Genomic DNA, 21,602 nt, shown 5'->3' on the forward strand with positions numbered 1-21,602 from the left:
GCCCCTACCCCATCCAGAGCAAATCAGACTCCTCTTATGGCACCACTGCACCGGCGGGCATAGCACTAGGGGGCGCTGTGCTGCAGGGAGCGGGGCAAGGACTCATTGGGGGCTCTGTCCCTTTGGAGTGAGTGCTGACCCCCACTGGCCCAGCCTGGCACTAGGGGGCGCTGTGCTGCAGGGAGCGGGGCAAGGACTCAGTAGGGGGCGCTGTCCCTTCAGGGTGAGTGCTGACCCCCACTGGCCCAGCCTGGCACTAGGGGGTGCTGTGCTGCAGGGAGCGGGGCAAGGACTCAGTAGGCGGCGCTGTCCCTTCAGGGTGAGTGCTGACCCCCACTGGCCCAGCCTGGCACTAGGGGGTGCTGTGCTGCAGGGAGCGGGGCAAGGACTCAGTAGGCGGCGCTGTCCCTTCGGGGTGAGTGCTGACCCCCACTGGCCCAGCCTGGCACTAGGGGGCGCTGTGCTGCAGGGAGCGGGGCAAGGACTCAATGGGGGCTCTGTCCCTTTGGACTGAGTGCTGACCCCCACTGGCCCAGCCTGGCACTAGGGGGCGCTGCGCTGCAGGGAGCAGGGCAAGGACTCAATGGGGGCACTGTCCCTTTGGACTGAGTGCTGACCCCCACTGGCCCAGCCTGGCACTAGGGGGCGCTGTGCTGCAGGGAGCGGGGCAAGGACTCAATGGGGGCACTGTCCCTTCGAGGTGAATGCTGACCCCCACTGGCCCAGCCTGGCACTAGGGGGCGCTGTGCTGCAGGGAGCGGGGCAAGGACTCAATGGGGGCACTGTCCCTTCAGGGTGAGTGCTGACCCCCACTGGCCCAGCCTGGCACTAGGGGGCGCTGTGCTGCAGGGAGCGGGGCAAGGACTCAGTAGGGGGCGCTGTCCCTTCAGGGAGAGTGCTGACCCCCACTGGCCCAGCCTGGCACTAGGGGGCGCTGTGCTGCTGGAGGTGCCTTCTTGGGGATGAGAGACCTGAACTCTTGCCCACTTGATTCTTCCACTAGCCCGTTCACAAGACTCCCCTGTGCCAGGGTGTTAGCCCTGGGGTCCTGGTCAAATCCCATCCCTCCTCCCTGAAACATCCCCGGCCAGGTGAAAGTAGAGGATTCTCTTTCCGCTACATCGCACCCCAGAGATGGCTGCATCTCAGTGGTGGGGCAGTGCTCCCCGTGACAAGGCAGTCGTTGCCAAGACAAGCCGTCTCCCTTCCCTGCCGTACCTTGGGCTGCCCAGCAGTCTGCCCTGGGCTGTCCGTCCACAGGGTTTCCAGCTGTCTGGAGAGCTCATCCACCTTGGCTGCGGCCGTGTCCAGCTCTACCTGCTTCAGGTCAATGTGCTTCATAGCTAGGGCTGGGGGAGACGGCACCGTGAGGCTCCGCGCCAGGGCAGGCTCCGCACCTGGCTGGCCTGGGCTATGCAGAGAGCCCAGAGCCATGGCCCTGCGGGGCCCTTGTCCCGATCTGAGTGTACCCGGGCAGGCTGGCGGTTCCAAGAGAGGCCCCTAGACTTGGTGAGCGACAGGGTCCCAGGTTCATCCCATCCCCAGCTTGTCTCCCGAGGAGTCGGTGGGGAGCAGAGCACTCGGGCCTGTTGGTGGGACGGCTGGGCTGCCGGTTCAGCAACAGCAGCCCAAGCGCTCTGGGAGGCTGTGACCAAATAGCTGAAAAGCCACTAGTTATCGCACCCCCCAGAACCCTAATCTACGGCACCCCGAACACCTGGCCACCACACACACCCTCTGCACCCCCAGAACCCCAACCTACTGCACCCCGAACCTCACCCCTGGCCACTTCACACACCTGCCAGCCACCATGCACCCTCGGCACCCCCCAAATCCCCAACCTACTGCACCCCAATCTCCACCCCTTGCCACCTCACACACCTGCCAGCCACCATGCACCCTCAGCACCCCCCAAATCCCCAGCCTACTGCACCCCAATCCCCACCCCGGCCACCTCACACACCTGCCAGCCACCACGCACCACCACCAAATCTCCAACCACCACAAATCCCCCACCCTCCTGGCCACCCCACACACCACCATGCACCCTCTGCTCCCCGCAAAAGCCCAACTCCCTGGCACCCCAAATCCATGAAAGCCACCTTGCCCCCTCCAGCCCCTGGCTATCACCATGCACTACCCCCAAGCCTCTGGTCACCACACATCCACCAGCACCCCTCCTGCCCCCCCAACACCTCCCCCCAGTCACCACACAGCCCCCACCTCTCCCAGCCACTCCCCAGACCACTGTGCACAAAGCACAGGGCCTCCCCACCCTGCGACCCCCAGCCCTCCACCCTTACACTGGAAGTTGAGCTCCAGCAGGTCCTGGGCACCATGCATCTTCTCGCTGGCCATGGTGCAGGGGGCTCCGAGGCCACTGGCCACCAGCTGCAGTGTTGCAGGGATCTGGGGACGAGAAGCACTTCCATTGGGACCCAGAGCTGCCTTCTCAGCCAGGGCCGCCCTCTTGCCCCACCCAGGTGCCAACGGGCTGAGTAGGCGCCCGGTGCTCAGTATCGCTCCCCTGCCCTATGAAGCAGCCCTGGGAGCCAGGGGCGGGGCTGGCTCCTGCCCGGCCCTGGGGATGCAGGCGGAGGGGCTGACTCAGGGCTCTTGGGCAATGGGAGCAGCAGCAGAGACACCTGGCCAGGCCACAGGCGCCGCCCGCTCCAGTGAGCCAGGGCGCCACAGCTGGCATCCAGCACCAAACGGGCCAGGTTCGGGGACGCCTGGGCACCAGGACCCGGCCCTGCCACCGACACAGGGGCTAGGGACACAGCGAACACCCAGCTCACCTGGCACCAACCCCACCAGGTCGGTGATCCTCCAGCCCCTGGCACTTCTGCCCCCCTGCCTGGTGCACAGGCTGGGCACAGCCATGCCTGAGGCTGCTGAGCACCATGCAGGGGAGCAAACCCTCCTGCAGCTGAGCCTGCCACCCACGGCCATCCCAGGCATTGAGCGAACACCCACGGGTGGGCACAGTGACGCACCCGGGCCTGCTCGCTGGGCACATGCAGAGCCAGTAGTGTCCTGCATTTGCAGGGCCAGCAGCACAGCTGCTATCAGCTCTGCTCTGCTGCCCAGCCCCAGTGCCCCCGCCCCCCCAGGGAGCTGCCCAGCCCATGCCTGTCCCCCACCGTAGCTGCCCTCCTACCCCCCCCATCACCCTCCAGGGACCTGCCCATTCCATTCCCCTAGGGGACCCAGCCCCCACCCTGTTACCCAGAATCCCTTGGGGACTGGACTTGCCCCCCACCCCTGTTACCCAGAATCCCTGGGGACCCTGCAGCCCATTCCTGGCTGCATGCTGTGACTGGCTTGAATTGCTTTCAATAATAATAATTAAAACACGCAATCCATTGTGAGGCTCTGCACCGGGCATCCTAGCCGAGAGCAATCACCACCAGAGCTGCCTGCCGTGGGCATCTCTGCCCCGAGTGAGGCATCCCCCCCGGACACGCCAGGCCCGTGCCAGCGGAGACAGCGTGTGGCACCAAAATGGAAGTTATAACGGAGTACACAGGGTGAGCCAGGCCCAATCCAGCTTGCCGTGCCTGAACCAGTCCTCACACCGGGCTAAGGTCCGCCACGGCCCGGCCTGGCACAGCACACCCTCCCCCTAGTGCCACAGCTGCACAAGAGGGGCCGGTCTCCCCCTGGGATCAGCTCCCCGAGACCCCACGACGCAGAGCCAAGCCCCCAGAATAGTCTCCTGAGAGCCAGGAACAAGTGGCATTAGGGTACATGGGGGCAAACCCACCTGGGCACACAGAGACACAAGCACACACATGGGCCCATGGAGGCACAGGCCGGGGGGAGGGAACATGACTGCATGGGGTTGTACAGACAGACAGGCGCACAGTGGCATGGACACACGTACGCCTATTGCGGAGCTAATCCCACGGGACTCTCACATCCATCCATGGGCCCAGAAAGACTGGGGTGGGAGATGGCCCAACCCAGAGCTGAGCCTTGTGCCTCTATCTGGGCCCAGCCAGAACCTGGCCTGTCCTCCTCAGCCACAGGGACCCAGAGCCTGGCTGCTCCTGGGCCCGGGTCACATTGGGCCCCTCGCTGGAAGGATTTTGAGCTGCAGCCTCAGACCCACCGAACCAAGGCTCTGCACTGGGCCCGTCTCCAGTTACCAGCCACAGGCAGGAGCCAAGCCTGGGGCAAGACAAGGGGGCAGAGGGGGGGCACCAGCAAATGAGCTGGGGGACATGCAGTGACGGGTTCAGAGCTATGGGGCAGGGGGTCGAGCTAGCTCCCAGGGCTGAGGCTGTGTTGCCTGGATGTGGGGCTTCCCGGTCTGGTGCCTCCGGGAGCTATTACTGTGGGGTCCAGGCCAGATCGCACCGTCTGCAGCCCCAGAGTTAGGGGCCATGGCCCAACCCCACACACAGACCCTATGCTCTGAGCTGTTCTGCCCCTTCCCCATCATGCCCCCGCAGGCCCCACCCAAATTTCAGGCCAGCTGGGATGCTGCACATGAGCTCCCCCTGGAGCCAGGCAGGGCAGGTGAGCGGAGAGCGCTGGTGTTCACAGCACAGGAGACACCATTTCCCAAGCAGTACAGACCCCTGCCAGGCCGGGAAGGCGCCTGGGGACAATTGCTGCAGGGGAAAGGGCAGGGAAGTGGTGGCTTCTGGGGACCGAGGCCCCTGAGTGCAGCAGGGCGAGGAGGCTGGCTAGACGCCCGCTGCAGGGGGCCATGTTGTGAACATGGAGCACGGTGCTCCCCTCCCCAGTACCACATCCTGAGCCATGGAGAGCTCGGAGGCAGGGGAGAAGAGGGCTAAGGCATCAAGAGAGTGAGGCGCAACTGGGGCAGGGGTAAACCTACCAGTGCAACAGGGGAGCTGGCCCCAGGGAATGCGTGGAGCAACTGGGGATGCCGGGAGCCCACAGGGGGGACAGGCTGGTGAGTCAGGGGATCTAATTCAATTCTGAGCTGCGGACGCCCCATGTGACTTCATCACCACCCCCTACCCCGGGCTGCAGCTACCCCTGAGCTACAGCCGATCGCAGGACCTAGCTAGGCTGGCACCGAGGGCCAGGGAAGGAAGAGCAGGGAGGTCACGGGTGGGGGAAGGTGCGGCCAGCTACGGCTGCGGTGGAATGCACAGGCCCTGGGAGGAACCAGCCACAGAGGAAGGGAATTGGAGGGGCTTTGCCATGGGGTCTGGGAAGGAGCAGAGTGAGCTAGGGTGAGCACTATGAGACCCCTGCTCCCAGGGGAAAGGAGGGGCCTGGGGCAGAGGTGCCAACTCCGTGGGTGCTCCGGGGCTGGAGCATCAACAGGAAAAAAAACCAGTGGGTGCTCAGCAGCCACCAGCAGCCCTGCTGATCAGCTCCTCCCCCTTCCTCCCAGCACCTCCTACCCACCAGCAATCAGCTGTTCAGCAGGGCGGGGGGCAGAGGCGATGGCGGGGGGAGCAAGGGTGGGAAGTGGCAGAGGTGGGAAGAGGCGGGGCAGGGCCTTGGGAGAAGGGGGGCAGTAAGGGGCAGGGCCTGGGGTGGAGCAGGGGTCGAGTCCCCCCTGGGAAATTAGCAAGTTGGCACCTCTGGCCTGGGTCACAGAGCCAGCCCCCACCTCCTGGGCCACTGTAAGGTCTGTAGGGTAGTGCGGACATAGCCTGAGATAAGCCAGCATGGGAGCAGCCTTCAAGTACAGACAAGACCCTGATCCTCGCCCCACCCTGGTAAATCCAGGACCAGGGGTTGCAGGGAGGGAAAGAGGATTCCCCAGGCAAGAATCAAAGGTGTGTGGAGCCGCACCAGGGCCAGAGCGGCTCTGTCTGCTTTTCAGGACAGAACCCAGCGGAGCCCAGCCAAGGGGAAGGGCTTTGAGCTGCAGCTATCCGATACCCAACGGAAACAAGTCTGCCTGGGCCTGTCACCTTCCTGCTGGCAGGAGCTCAGGCTGGAGAGGGAGCTGCTTTGCAGGTGGGCTGGGAGTCAGAGCTTCGCTCACCTCACGTCAGCCCAGTCTAAAGTGTGTTAATGCCACTGCGGACCATGCTAACCAAGGCCAGAGAAACAGGCTAGGGGATGGGCCCAGAGCAACCCAGCTAGCCCTCCCGCAGGAGTATCTGCTGGCCAGGAGGGCTGGAGCCTAGCCCTGGGCTGAGTGAGACTCCACAAAGCCTGGCAGGTGTGAGCCCTGTGGAGGGAGGGCAAGGCGAACACTGTCAGGACAGGCTGGGGGCTCTGCCACTCCCTAGCGGGAGATGGGTTCAGCCAGGAATCACCCCAAGGGAGAAGGCTGGGGGCCCCCCATCGCCAGGGATGTACAGACCCAGATTTGGCAAAGGCCCAGGGACAGACTACAAGGATGCTGCTGCTTGGCCCTCTATGGTCGGCCCAGACAGGGCCTTTCTAGTTTCTGCCCCATCGTCCCCTCCTTGTACTCCTGCTTCGGGGTTAGGCCCCCCTCGCTGCGCTCTGCCATGCTGGTACCCATGTAGCTCTGCTCTCATGCTGTGCAGCCCCTCTGCCCCTGGACTGAGCTCCTGGCTGGGGCAGTCCCCCCCCAACCACTCGCGGAGTTACGCCAGCAGCGGAGTGCCTCTGTGGCCCATGCTGAGCTCCGTCTCCTCACCCCCCACTGCCCTGGGAGGGCTCTGCCCTAGAGAAGTGACGGCAGCGCTCTCTGACCAGGGCCACGGACTGCAGCTCCGGAGTCCTGCCGGCTCATGGCCCAGCTGGGACTCTGCCCCAGCATCCGCCAGCTGGGTGACACCCCCCCCCCCCAAGAATGCCCCTGGCAGAGCAGCGTTAGGCTCACCGCAGGCAGGGCCTCCCAAGGGCAAGGGGGTTGGACCTTCTCGGGCAAGGCCAGGGACTGCTCCCTGCGCTGCCACCTGGGCAGCACCTGGCTCGGCTGCTACCAAGTCTTGATATGCTGCCTTGATGGGTACGCACAACGCACATGCAGACAAAACAGGCAGGTGCACACACACCACAGGTACATACAGCGGATACACACAGTGCATGCAGGCGCACACAGCTCCAGCCACCCTACACACACACAGCACATGCATATACACAGAGGAACATACACCCTCCACCCGCACACAGACACAGTGGAACATACACCTTACACACGCACACAAGACAGACACCCAGTGGAATGTACACCCTCCACCCACACACAGACGCCCAGAGGTGCATACACCCAGAGGTGCATACACCTGTAGTGGGGTGGTGACCCCGCTCCTGGGGTCAAAGGAGTGAGAGCAGCTGAGGGAGGCTGGCTGAGTAGCTGGGCACAGCTGGCCCTGATACGAGGGCTGTGAGTAAGGAGTCGTGAGAGTCTCACTCCAGCCCTGGAGCAAGAAGGACCGGGCTGCCTGGAGAGACAGGGTACCTTCAGCAGAGCAGCGCTGGGGAGCTCAGGCCTGGCGATCTCCCAGGCTGAGGCCTGGCAGGAAGGCCTAAGGAGGTACTGGGGCTGCAGGGAGACAGCTGGGGCTAGAAAAACAGCAGGTCCAACCCCCTTGCCCATGATGATTGGCCACTACAGACTGCAGTTTGCCCCAGAGAAAGGGGGCTAGATGACGACTGGCAGTAGCCATTGAGGCAAGGGGGAGGGGAGACCCAGAATATGGGGGATAAGAGGCACAGGGAGGGACACGGGGCCTGACGTGTCTGAAGTACAGTGGTGGAGATAGATGAGGAAGCAGGTACCAGTAGGGATATAACGGCCAGCAGGAGGCGCTCTGAGGCTGGAATGGGCTAATTCCCGGACTGACCAGTAGGAGGCGCCACACCCGTGAGTACCCACTGTGCTATAACACCTTACACACACACACACACAGGTATGTACACCCTACACACACACAGCACACACACAGGTGTGCAAAGCCCAGGCACTCGCGTGCAAAGCCCAGGAAGCTGGGGCACACCTGTGTGGCTGAATGGCCAGTGGTTTTGCTGAGCGTCTCCCGAGCTCAGCCTGGCATTGCGCATCACTGTGATGCACCATCAGGCTGGAGGAGGTGGGGACAGTTGGGAGACACTGATAGAGATGCCACAGGGTTGTAGCACGTGGGGGTTGAGGCTCTGTGGGGCTGAAGCAGCCTGTCCTGACGCTTCCGGGGTGGGGCAGCATCGCCCTGTAGGTCACTCCTGTCCCCCCTTGTGCATCACCACCGCTGCTCCAGTTGCCCAGCTCTCCAGGCTCTGGTCCTGTCCATCTCTGCTCTAGGATGAAGGTCCCAGGACAAGAGGAAACAGGAAGAGTCATGAAGGGCGCCACAGCCCCCTCCTACCAGCTCCCCAAGCCAGCCTGCAGCTGAACGGAGATATCCCCCGGGGGGCTGCAGCTCAGCTGTGACACTGCAGGAGAAGGGGGTGGTGGGAGCGCCAAGCCCAGGAGTGTCAGGCACCCCCGTCACACCAGCCCCTTAGCATCACAGAATATCAGGGTTGGAAGGGACCTCAGAAGGTCGTCTAGTCCAACCCCCTGCTCAAAGCAGGACCAATCCCTAATTTTTGCCCCAGATTCCTAAATGGCCCCCTCAAGGATTGAACTCACAACCCTGGGTTTAGCAGGCCAATGCTCGAACCACTGAGCTATCCGTCCCCCATCCCCCCTTCAGAGAACGAGCCACAGGAAGACTGCTCTCCAGGAGCTCAGTACGCCGGGGAGACGTGGCCCCCGACATGCTCCTGGGGCGCGGCCCCCACCCCCAAATGCACTTGCAAGCCCCCGTAAGATCCTGCTCTGGGAAAGCCCCTTGGCATGCGCTCGACTCCTGGCTTCAGCGGGACTCCAGCGGCTTCCATGGGACTGCACGAGCTCTCAACGGGAAGCAGCTGTTGCGATGCTTTGTGCGCTGCTGCCCCGGGGCACGTGTGTGTGACCCAGAGACGCTTTGGGGGTTTCAAATCATGGGAAAAGTGCATCCCCCCCACCCCCAACTCTGCACTTAACCATTTTTGCCTAAACTTTCCAAGTAGGCGAGGGGCACCGGGGGTCCCTGTGGCCAGGAGGGAAATGGGGCGCCTGGTATCACAGCACAGCCCTTCAAGTGGGACAGGCCCCAGGCCCATTGCTGCTGGCCAGTCAGTCAGGGCTCGAGAATCCTACAGGAAACGGAAGGAGGGGCAGGTCACCAAGGAGCGTATACGGGACCAGCGCGAGTGTGTAGGGACAAAATCAGGAAAGCCAAGGCAAGGAATGAGCTACAGCTGGCCGGGATGTTAGAGCCAACAAGAAGGGGTTCTACAAATACGTCAGGCAGAGAAGAAGAGTAGGGATGGTGAGGGGCTGCTGCTCAATGGAGAAGGCGAGCCAGTAACTGCTCAATGCCTACTTTGCTTCAGTCCTCTCACAAGAAAACAGGTGACCGGACGACTAGAGAAGTTACCACAGACATTAAAGGGGACGGGATATCAAGCTGGTTTGACATGATTTGTTCTTAGTAAATCCATGCTGGCTGCTAGTGATCACCCCTTCATCCTCCAGGAATTTGCAAATGGAACATTTTAGACATTGCTCTAATAGATCCCAGGTATTGCGGTCAGGCTGACTTGTCTGTAGTCCCCCGTCTCCTCCTTTCCCCCCTTTTTAAAGATGGGCACCACACTGGCCCTTCTCCTGTCTTCCGGGACCTCTCCCGTCATCCATGAGTTTGAAAATATTATCGCCAGTTGGCTCTGAGATTTCGTCAGCTAATTCCTTCAGCACCTTGGGGTGAATAGCATCCGGCCTCGCGGATTTGAATTCATTCAGGTTGGCCAGAAGATCTCTGATGTGTTCTTTACTTATCCTTCTTTGACAGGGTAGCTGGATTGGTGGCTGGGCGGGATGCAGTGGACATCATATACCTAGACTTTAGCCAGGCTTTTGACACAGTCCCACATGACATTCTGATAAGTAACCTGGAGAAATGTGGGCTCAGCAGAACTACCATTGAGTGGATACATAATTGGTTAAACCACCACAAAGAAAGAGTAACTATAAATGGAATGATGTTGGATTGGAGGGAGGTCTCCAGTGGGGTTCCGCAGGGATCTGTTCTGGGTCTGATGTTGTTTAACGTGTTTATTAATGACCTGGATGTAGGACTAGAGAGCACCCTGATCAAATCTGCAGATGACACAAAGCTGGAGGTGGGAGGTTGCCAACACTTTGGAGGATAGAGCTAGAATCCAAAAGGATCTTGATAAATTAGAGAACTGGGGTATAGACACCACAATGAAATTCAACAAAGACAATTGTAAGGTGCCACCCTTGGGGAGAAAAAAAACAAACAGAGAATGGGGGATAACTGGCTTGGCAGCAGCACTACTGAGAAGGATCTGGGAGTTGTGGTGGATCCCAACCTCAACATGAGTCAACAACGTGATGCTGTTGCAAAAAAGCAAATGCAATTTGAGATTGCATTAGCAGAAGTACAGGAGGTGACAGTACCGCTCTGCTAGACACTGCTTAGGCCTCAGCTGGAGGACAGTGTCCAGTTTTGGTCACCAATGTCTAGAAAGGGTGTGGAGAAACTAGAAAGGATCCAGAGGTGAGTGACAAAGATGATCAGAGGGATGGAACGCAAGCCATACAAGCAAAGGTTGAAGGAACTGGGTATGTTTAGTCTTGAAAAGAGGAGATTAAGGGGGGACATGACAATGGTTTTCAAATATTTGAAAGGCTGCCATAAAAAAGATGGAGATAAGCTGTTCTCTCTTGCCACAAAGGGCAGGACAAGAGGTGATGGGTTCGAACTACAGCACAGCTGATTTAGATTAAATCTCAGAAAAAACTTCCTAACTGTAAGAACAGTAGGACAATGGAACAGACACCTAGGGAGGTCCTTTGCTGGAGGTTTTCAAAAAGAGGCTGGAGCCACCTGTCATGGGTGGTTTAGACACAACAAATCCTGCACCGTGGCAGGTGGTTAGACTAGGTGACCTTTGCCATGCCTTCTCACCCTATGGGTCTATGATTCTAGGTTAGCCTCGCTTGCCCCCGGGGCCCCTCTACAGAACCCTGGCTGGGTCTGTTCACGCCACCCCCTCTTGATCTGGGCCCTGGCTGGGTCGCCCTGCCAGGGAGAGGCACAACTGGTGCCGTCACGGGGCAGCGCCAGGGGGGCAGAGGCAGTGCAGAGGGCAGCGCCAGGGCTGTCCCCTCTCCCTCCACCCTGCCCAGCTGCAGCCTCATGCACTCTCACCCTTCAGCAGGCAGACAGGGCAGATCCCACCACCTCATGGGCATCAGAGGGAAACCCAACAACCCGGCGCTGGGCCAGCAGGCTCCACCCCTGCGCCAGAGCACTGGGGAGCACAGAGCCTCCAGGGACCTGCCGGAGCCTGGGTAGCGTTACCAGCTCCAGCAGCCGCAGGGAGAGCAAGGCACAGACAAGCAGGGACTCACCCCAGGTCATGCAGCAAGATGGAGAAGTCTCAGGAATCCCATCTCCCAACCCTCTCCCCACCAACCACTAGAACCCACTACCTTCCCACAGCTCTGGATAGACCCCAGGAGTCCTGGCTCCCAGCTCCCTCTCCACTCTGACCACTAGACCCCATCCCCTCCCAGAGCTGGGAACAGAACCCAGGAGTTCTGGCTCCCAGCCCCTTGCTCTTTCCCACTAGACCCCACTCCCCTCCCAGAGCCATGGACAGAAGCCGGGAATCCTCCTTCCAACCCCTGGTGTCTCCAGCTCCCGAGAGAGCTGCACGGGGGATCTCTCCGCTCAGAACTCCTGCTCATCCCCGGCCTGACAAGAGTGGAGAAGTGGGCACCACACGGCCGAGTGTCCCATGCAGTCAGAGGTACCGAACCCGACAGGTGTAGACACACCGGCGGGCACCAAGAGCTGGGCCTGCAACTCAAGAGACGGCTTGTGGGAGTGTGCAGCTGTCCAAGGTTCTTGGCCCAGGCAAAGGGCTGGTGCCAGCCACCAGCCTCTGCAGAACTGGGGCAAGCAGCCATGACATAGTCACTTTCCCTAGCGCAAATGCAAATTGAACGGAGGACCGGCCTGGCCATGCAGTTGGCTACGTTGGTGATGGCAGCAGACACTTGAGGACGGGGGAGCCAGGACCCTCGGCACAGGGCTCAGCTTTCCACTGGCAGCCACGGACCTGCCCTGTCCCCAGCTTCTCCACACTCTCTGGCAGGGTCTGACTGGATCTGCCAGGTCAAAGGGGCTTTTCCATGGTGGAGGGACCTCAGGAGCTACCTGCCTGCCTGGGATGGGGGAGAGGGGTGCCTCCTGCCAGACATCCTGGAAGCTTCTCCTCATACGCTGGGAGCCTCGGGAGGGCCCCCCTGGGGCCTAGTCCTGGCACTGGCCCGTTGGGGCTGCCTAGAGGAGGGGAAGGGGTGAAGGAGGAGGGCTTTGCCAGAAGGTGCTGCGGTAACATCCCCAGCACAGCTCTGCAGCCAGCAGTGAACCCCTGGCCTCCCGCACCAGGCTTGAGGGAGCAGTGAGTCCAGGGGTGAGCCAGCAGTGGGCTGTAACCATCCCCAGGTCCAGCGAGCTGGCACTAGCCAGGTGCCACCGCTCTCCATCCCTCAGGACAGCCCAGCTCCGAGCCACCTGTGGCCTTGGTGCCCACCCCGGCTGGCAGAAAGTCCCACGCAGCCCCCTGCACGGCCCCAGCCCCCAGGCGGCACTGGCAGGCGGGTGAGTAACACACAGCGCCGTGCATGTCCCAGACACTCGCTCTGCCGCCGCCCACTAGGGAAACCTGTTCCCTAGCCAGCCACACCCAATTCCAGAGAGCCAGGTAACGCGCAGCTGGAGCCGCCCAGCCCACAGGATGCACCAGGCAGACAGACCGGCCCAACGCCCCCCAGCAAACCAGCCCTCTCCCTCACTGGTCCAGGAGCAGGGCCCCAGCCCCAAATGTCACCATCGGGAGACACCATCACGGACCCGGGCCACCACCCACTGCTGCCAGCTCGGCAGGGAGTCTTGGGGGTCAGTGTGCTCCTCCCCTGCAGGGCCCGGGAGTCCGGGGCTGGGTCCCCCTCACTGCACTACAACCCTTCCCTGGCTCAACCCAGAAGCAAAGTGGCACTGGCCTCGTGGCCCCAGATTCTGGCAGGTGGGGGCCTCTGAGCACAGACTGCCCTGTCCTGCATGGAGGGCTGCACATCAGCAGGGGCCCCCCAGGGTGGGAGGAGGCCCCGCGACCAGGGCCTCAGGTGGTTGGAGCTCCCGGTCCAGCCCCCCACAGCAGTGTCACAACTGCAACAACAGGAGAAGTTTTGTAAACCTCACCTTGTGACCCGATGGCAGCCAGACCTGACCCAAGCTGACACTCTCCCATCCATCCCAGAGGAACCCAGGGCTCCACACAGACCTTCCCTAATCATAGAAGATCAGGGTTGGAAGGGACCTCAGGAGGTATCTAGTCCAACCCCCTGCTCAAAGCAGGACCAATCCCCAACTAAATCATCCCAGCCAGGGCTTTGTCAAGCCTGATCATCTTCCTGCTTAGCCCTCACTTGCTGCACGTGTAACCCCTCTGATTATTCCTAGATCCTCTGCATCCATCTAACCCCCTGATATCCCCTAGCCCGTGTCCTACAGGTCAGACTGGATGGTCACAGTGGTTCCTCAGGGCCTTGCCTCCCAGCCCATCCAGGCTGCTGGAGCCAGAGTGAAGCACTCAAGGAGACAAAGCCAGTCTGGAGTTAAACCCACCAATAGATGGGGCCTTCCCGTGGCTGGTTAATGCCCCTCACTGCTACACCTTCTGGCTGCTCTGGATCTACCTGAGCTTCCAGCCATCGATCTTGCCCTGCCTTTGTCCGCTGGGCTGCAGAGCCCTCTACTCCCAAAACCCTCCTGCCCAGGGTGTTGCAGACAGATCCAGTCACCTCGCGGCAGAGCGAGACTGAAGAAATTCGAATGCAGGTTTCCAGCCCTTGTACGGCTCTTGTGGCTCTTTTCTGAGCCCTTTCCAGTTCATCACTCCCCTTTCTGAAGACCCCTGAACTGGGCACAGGGTCCGTGAGGGTCTCACCAGTGCCATATACCTAGGTGACCCCCCCCTTCCTGCTCCTGCTCAACATCTCTTGCTCACACATTCTGCCTCTCAGCCACACTGCCCCAGCTGATGTCCACCGTGACCCCAAGTCCCTTTCAGTCCCTGCTCCTCGTCCTCCCAGCATGAGCACCGGCCTTGGTTCCTAGATGCAGGGCCTGGCCTTTAGCTATATTAAAGTCCCTCCCACAGGACACGGCCCTGGGCCACTCTCCTGTTCTGTGGTGCCAGGGGTCTCTGGGACAGAGTGCGGCTCAGAGTCTCCTAGTCAGGGAAGAGGGGAGGACGTGACCCCAGGGACAGCTGAGCTGCAGACGAACCCAGATACTCAGGGACGGCAGCCACCTCACACGCCTGGAGCAGGAATCAGAGACCCCCAGCCCAAGGGGCCACTAGGGTGGGCACTGCAGGAAATGCTGGTGCTGACACAGGCAAGGTTCAGCAAGTGTCCCTGAAGGCCACAGAAACAAAATGGGGGAGAGAAGGGGGGTTGTGAAGCACCAGGAAGGTGCTGGGAGGGGGGAGCCGGGGAGGAGGTGATGTGCCAAGCTGCGGGAGGGGACCCCATCCCATGGACTTTGCTTCCTAAACAAAATGTGTTTAAATTCCAGCTGGCCCAAGTCTCCCTGACCATGGGGTTCTACGCCAGTGCCCCCCGCTGGCTCAGCAGCCCCTCAAGCACGCCAGGGCAGGAGTATCTCACTCTTGAGCCTGAGGAGTTTGGGACACCCTAGCCCCACTGAATTTCATAGGCACCCCACTCCGCTTGGCTTCTTCGAGAGCCCAGCCCTGGGCCATGCAATGGCTACAGAGCCAGAGACACGTCCCTTCCAGAGCTCAGCACAATGGGTGCACATATGCTGGTGGGCATGGCCATAGGATGCCCAGCCTAGAGCTCCGTAGAGAGGGCACCGCACCAGCATAGCATGGGCTGGTCAGCCAGACCTCCTGGCTCTGCCTGGCATGGGCCATGGTGCCCTCGCCCATGGTGATGCCACAGCACAGACAGGCAGGGAACACCCTGCTCTGGGGCATGATGGGAATCGAGCCAGTGAGCGTGGGACAGAGTAAGCACTGTCCTGCTCAAGCACATGGGGCGCAGCGAGAGCCCTCCACTCCTGGAGTCAGAATCCCAAAGGAATTAAGGAACATGCCTGTTTGGTGCTGACCGCCAGAAACACACCCAGGAGCTGCGCGTCCGCCAGGCTGCCGCAATGCCCAGAATCGGCACCAGCCCCGCTCACGCTGGAGTCACTGGGGGGGCGCTGCGTGGGACCCCTGCTCCTGGATGCTACAGCCGCAGGGTGACTACCATGAGTTACCCACGCCCCTCCACCTCCGGTCCCCACCACAGTACCTGGGCGCCTCGCAGCCCCGGCCGTCTCCCCGCGGTATGGCTGGGACCTGAGGCCCATGGAGGCTGAGTGACTTGTCCCATAGGCAGCCTGCAACAGAACAGGGACTGGACCCCGGGGCAGAAGATCGGCTGCTGGAACCACACACAGATATATCCTCCACTGTCAGCGGAGGGGAGCCCCCAGTATGTCTGCGCCCAAGGCAGCGAGGGCAGTTCTGGTATAAGCCAGCATCAAGGGGCGCTGGGGGAAGCCAAGGGGCCAACCAGAGCCCCCAGCTCCCCAGGGCAGGCTGGAGCTCTGGGGCCAGCCTTGCCAGTAGGGCAGTGTAAGAACAGAAATGGACAAATCAACCCACGCTCGGCACCACGTTCCCCAGATGAGAAGAGGGTGAACGCCATTCCCCGGGTGTAACTACACTACTGTGTCCTTCCCTACGCCCGGGAGGGCTGGCCAGGCCTGATGGGGGCCTGTCTCCACACCCGGGGCTCCCCCCTGCACTGGACCTGGCGCTAAGATCCTTCCGAGAGCCAGCGGATAATGCCAGCTCACAAGCCAGGCGCAGGGCTGGTCCTGCCCCGCAGGAGCTGCAATCCCAGCCCCACAGACACAAGGCTCCAGCCCAGCCCTGCAGGGACCCCCAGCCCACCCCCCAGGGGTCAAGTGGGCCTGGCTGCCCATGGCCCATTCAGCCCCAAGCCGCTCTGCTGAGATTTTATATGGAAGGGGTCAGTTAGTGCCACTGGCCAAAATGAGGTTGGTGATGGGACCCTACCCTAAGGACTGGGCCTCATCAAACCCCTTCACCTCAGCCACAGAGCAGCAGAGAGGGGAGAAGTGCAGTCACTAGCAAGCAGCATGGGCTGGTGCCTTAGAGGGGAAAGGCCCCAAGTCCCATTCCCTGCCCCCTGAGCCAGCCCGTCGTGTCCCACTGCCCTGAGGCCAGATAGGTGCTATTGCCCCCTAGAGGGGAAAGGCCTCGTATCCCATTCCCTGCCCCCAGAAGCCAGCCCGTCCCACTGCCCTGAGGCCAGATAGGTGCTATTGCCCCCTAGAGGGGAAGATCCTGTATCCCATTCCCTGCCCCCTGAGCCAGCAATGCCCCTGCCCAGGGGCCAGATCAAAGCAGACACTCTCTGTTCGGGGTGGGGCTGTTGGTACCCTCCAGGCACTGTCCCATGGGAGCACGCCTGGTGCAGAACGACGCTGACAGAGCTCAGGGTCTGCCAAGGAAGCCGTGTGGAGGCAGGAGCGGCCATTCTGCACGGAGGAGGTCCTCGCAGGCACCTCCACAGAGCTGGGGGAGCAGGCAAACAGGAAGGGGACCCCCCAGCCGGAGGTGGAGCCAGGGAGGGAGAAGGAACAGTGATTGCCTCATGCGAATGGCGCGTACTCGCGCTGCCAGGCAGGCGTGGCTGTGCATCTTTACAAGCACCATCTAGCTGCAGTCAGTGCTGGGAGCCGGCCAAGAGATCAAACAGCCACTTGCAGCCAGGCTGAGCCAATGCACCAAAGCCCTTAATAGCAGGGCAGGCTCTGCGGCAGTGCCCAGCGTCTGGGAGTGTCTCTCATAAAGCACATCCCGCTGCCCAGCCCAGGTGCCTCGCTCCCCTGCCTGACATAAACACCTTTGGCCTGCCCCGGCCCGACAGCGGGGAGCATGAGGTCAGGTGTAAACAGCAGCCAGAGGACACGGCCCTGGAGAACCAGGCCCAGGGGGTGCACACAGGACTCACTTCACCCACTGCTGAAGTGCAGCCAGGTGGAACAGGGCAGCTCGTTAAAACAGCCACACAAGCAACACTGAGTGCGGTTTGGGACAGGAAGTGAGGAAGGTTCCCACAGCAAACTGCCGGGGCCTTGAGAGATACCCAATGGGCACCACAGCCTGACACCCATGTTGCACAGCACAGTGAGCAGAGCACGGGCTGACCAAGCCCCCATGGCCTAGCAGAGCAGGGACACCAGGGGAACTAGCAAAACAGCCAGTGGCAATGTGGCCCCCTCTCTCTGGCTAACGAGCAGCCCTCCTGCAAAAACTCCCTGGGATCTTTAGCAATCGGCATCTCTTTTGAAAGATGGCACCTCTATGGGCATAGCGCCCCCCCGACACCACCCTGGAGTCAGCATTGACTGCAAGACGACAGCGCCCCCCGTTGAGCCCCCGCCCGGCTCCCTGCAGCACAGCGCCCCCTGCTGAGCCCCGGCCCGGCTCCCTGCAGCACAGTGCTCATTAGCACCGCACTGGGGCATTAGGGTTGGCACTGCCTACAAGGGGAGAGCGCCCATGGCTGAGCCCCACGTGCCACTTCCTGAAGCACAGTGCCCAATTTACTGTGCCCAACACCATATGAAGTAATTGGCACTGGTGCAAACTACGCGTTTAACATGCAATTTTTGGCCCTCACTTTCCCCTGGCATCAGTGGCTCTGCAAGGGGTCACTGATGAACCATTCACCCAACGAGCTGGGCCCCACGACGCGTGCAAAATTGGCAGCCCCAGGGGGTTCGGCTGTCAGTGCCTGCCCTGTGCTGCCATCTAGCTGGTCTGCCCACACTCCCTGTGTGATGTCCCTGCTCCCCAGCCTCTGACGAGGAGGAGCAATTAGCCTGCAGCCACTTCACTGAATCCAGAGGAGGGTTTGGCAGCAGTTGGGCTTGGGCTGGCTGCTCAGTCCCAGCCCGGCTGGCAGGGCCCCTTGAGGAGTGGAGACGAGCCGGTTTCTGCAGCATGAGCTCCTTGCCAACATTTACCCAGCAAAGCTGGGAACAGGGACCCACTGTGGATACTGAACACAGCCTAGTTCATCCCAGCAGCAGGATTCCCGGACCCTGCAGTCCCAGCCGCCCACCCCAGCAGCTCCCTACCACCAGCTGGGGGCTCTGGATTTAGGGCCAGTCTGTGCTCAAACCTCCCAGAAGCACCTCAGAATGGCAAATGCAATCCAACCCCACCCGAGTGGAGCCAAGAAACAGCGTAGGGACAGGAAGTCAGACATGGGGCGAGGGAGGCGAGTGGGAGCCAGTCTTCCTTGCCGCCCTCTATGGAATAGGGAGAGAGACATGCTCCCTACCATACTGGCAGGGAGGAGCTCTGAGGGGACAGGCCAGAGACCATCCCCACAGTGCTGATAAGGGGAGACCCAGGTGGCTGGGAAAAGGTATGCCTCCTCCTGCTGGGATCTCTAGCCCCACTGCTCTGGCTACTTTGGGATGCTGCCCAGTCTCCCCATCTCCCCTCCTGTCCCACACAGGCTCTTGGCCCAATTCTCCCCCACTGAGAGCCCTGATCTGGAGCGCTTCATGCCCACTCTGCACAGGGATACATGCACCACAGGGCACCAGATCCTCTGGGCTGGGGGCCTTTCCCTGCCTGGCACTGCAGCCTCCCACCCACCTCTGATCTCCCACTCCATGCTCCAAGGCCTGGAAGAACCTGTACCTTCCCCAAGTGAAAACCAAATGTGCCTTCCCCACCCACCCCTGGCTCCTTGGCAAAGGACCTGCCAGGGGAGCCAGATGTGTCAGTGTCACACAGCTGGAGGGAGCAACACCACAAAAACAGATTGCACAGCACCACCCATCCTGGCACAGGACACCACACATTCAGCCCCCCTTCACTCCATCCCAATGCACCTATCACCACTATATCTAGACAGCAAGTAATGTTTCCTAGTGCTGCGGAACCAGCAGCAGCCAGGACTGCACCGGGAGGTGCCTGGGGAAGCCGAGAGCACAGAGAACAGCCCATTACATCGGGGTGCCCATCTGCTTGGCCGCTCACAAAAATAAGTTTGTCATCATGTTCCGAACCTACCACTGGGCACAGCGCTGGATAACACATTGCCCAAATGCTTCTCCTAACACGATCAGCAGCCAGAGAGCTAACGACCATCCGTCAGCATTAGGGTCCAGAGTCAACACTCTGCCAGGGCTGCTCCCACCTCTCCACATGGCTGTCTCCAGCTCTTTCGCAGCAGATTCAGCCCAGTCACTCAAATGGGCAATCACCTCCCCCCATGCTGCACGGTGGGCAGAGGTCAGGCCGACCAAGCTCCCACAGCCTAGCAGAGCAGAGACACCAGAGAACTAGCAATAAAGCCAGGGGCATCACATGCCACGCAGGTCGCAGGGGTTTGAACCAAGGGCCAGGGGCAGCAGGAAGGCCCCACCGCAGCCAGCCCAGCAGCACCTTTGGGGGCTGATAGCCACTCTGCTACATTTCGGCCACGGGACACAGCAACCCCAGCTACTGGACGTGGCTGATCCCAGCTGGGGCCTGCAAATGCCAATCCCTGCAGGCAGTCTGGCAGCATGTCATGCAGCATCTCCCAGAGCCCCTGGCCTGGCGCCCAGGCATGGGGCACTGACAAGCTGGTATCGGCTAATTATAAGAATGTGGGAGGCCAGAATGCCGCCAGCCACTAGGAGCCTTTTATGGCCAGGCTGGTACGTGCACTTATCTCTGGCTGCTCACTCCAGGCTGGAGGCTAATCCCAGTGACTCATGGAGCCTGCACAAGCCCAGGGGGTCCCTGAGACTACTCCAGGCCTCATCCCCTGGGTAAATGGGGAGTTAGGTTATGCTGGGATGAGCGAGGTCAGAATCAGTCCTGAGGTTGGTGCTGCTTCATGTCCCCACCCCCACCCCGCAATGCACAAGGGTCAGGGGAAGCGGGGCTGGGAAGCTCAGCAGAGTCCCAACCAGAGGATGCATGGCCGGTCTGTGCCCAGGGAGGCTGGACCTACCGAGGCAAAGCCAAGGCATTTCCGGAGTCCAGCAGCACCCCTCCCCAGCTGCTCTGGGGCCCGCCTGGGCGGGGTTGGGGCTAGGGTCCCAGTGCGTGGGGTCTCTCAACAGTCCAATGCCAAATGCCAGCTGGGAGCAAACCCTGGGCCAGAGCAGATCAGCACCATGCTGCATGCCCACGCACCCCAGAGCGCCAGGCCTGGCGTCGGGCTGCTGCAGCCGGTGACCCCAGTGAGGGCTTAACCCCGGCCAAGAGACAGCGGCGCCAGAGGCCTGCCTGGGTAACACCAGTGACCAGACCGCCCCAGCCACCATCCTCCCACCAGCTCCGTGCCCGGCTCTCCCCCGCTGCGGGAAAGCCCAGCCCGACCGGTCCGACGTCCCGTGTCCCGAAGAAGCTCAGACACGTGTTGGGGTTAGGGCCGCGGGCGCACCGCGCGCTAGGGCGGTCTCACCCCCCGGCCGGCAGCCCCAAACCCCCCCCCCCGAATCGTACCCGGGGAGCGCCCCTTCCCCGGCCCGCAGCTGGAGTATTTCCCACCCTAACCCGCCGGCCGGGCGCTCCCTGCGGCCGGCTCCGCTCCAGGCGCGCCGGGCCCCCCCGCCGCTGGATGCCCCGGGCAGGCGGCAGGCAGACAGACCCCCCCAGCCCTGTCCCCGCAGCCGGGGCAGCGCCGCTGGGACGGGCCGATCCCCCTCCCCGCACGGCGGGCGCAGGTGCCCGGGCTGCGCGAGCCCCTGGCCGGGCCGGGGGCGCGTGGGCAGCGCGCGCGGGGCTGGCACTGACCTGGCTCCGAGCTCCCTCCGGCCGCGCCGCGCCGCGAGCAGGTTCGGGCGGCTGCACAGGTGGGACAGGGGCAGGCGCGCCCCGGTGCACGCTGGGAGCTGTAGTTCTCCCGCGCAGCGAGCTGGGACCCGCGGTCCCGGGACTCCCGTGGCCAGGGCGGGGCGGCCTGTGTCCTGCGTCTCATCCAGGACAGGGTGAGATCTGCGGGGCAAAGACCGGCTCTGCTCTGGTTTGTGCAGCGCCTGGCGCTCGGGGGGTCCAGCCTGGAACGTCCAGGTGACTCCTCTGTGCAGGGGGATCCCAGGGGCAGGGACTGACTCTGTGCTGGTTTGTGGAGCCCCTAGCGCGCTGGGGTCTGAGTGACTGGTCTGTGCAGGGGGGTGACAGGGGCAGGAACCAGCTCTGTTCTACATTGTGCAGGAACTTGTGCTCCGGGGTCCAAGTGAGCTACCCCGGTCTCCAAGCAGATGTCTGTCACCAGCCTTGTGTGTGGGACAAGGGGAATGAGATCCCAAGCTGTGTGTCTGGGAAAGGAGAAAGTGTGTCCGGCTCTTCTTTGTCTGTGGAGCAGACAGAAGGGGCCTTTCAGCCTGCGATGGTTGAAGGTAGTGCAGTTGTCTCAGAGTTGTTTCTGGATTCAGTTAAAGCCCAGGAAGTGAATGGCCCTAAGTTTGTGTCTGCTCAGGAGAATGGCCCTGTAA

At 61.6% G+C, this 21,602-nt stretch overlaps 1 protein-coding gene across 2 annotated transcripts in view; it reads right to left on the reverse strand.

The window, feature by feature from the left end:
- The window catches only part of PPP1R13L (protein phosphatase 1 regulatory subunit 13 like), a 30,081-nt gene extending 9,100 nt beyond the window's left edge, over positions 1-20,981 (reverse strand). For both annotated transcript variants that reach the window (XM_073322229.2, XM_073322227.2), the window contains exons 1-3: positions 20,902-20,981; positions 2,304-2,409; positions 1,219-1,349 (exon numbers count right to left, since the gene is read on the reverse strand). In XM_073322229.2, the coding sequence (XP_073178330.1) occupies positions 1,219-1,349; positions 2,304-2,358 (186 nt within the window). In that variant the 5' untranslated portion in view covers positions 2,359-2,409; positions 20,902-20,981. The remainder of the gene's footprint in view (positions 1-1,218; positions 1,350-2,303; positions 2,410-20,901) is intronic.
- Positions 20,982-21,602: the final 621 nt, after the last annotated feature.

Source organism: Lepidochelys kempii, chromosome 23, assembly GCF_965140285.1.
Source record: "Lepidochelys kempii isolate rLepKem1 chromosome 23, rLepKem1.hap1, whole genome shotgun sequence".
NCBI classification, from domain to species: Eukaryota; Metazoa; Chordata; order Testudines; family Cheloniidae; genus Lepidochelys; species Lepidochelys kempii.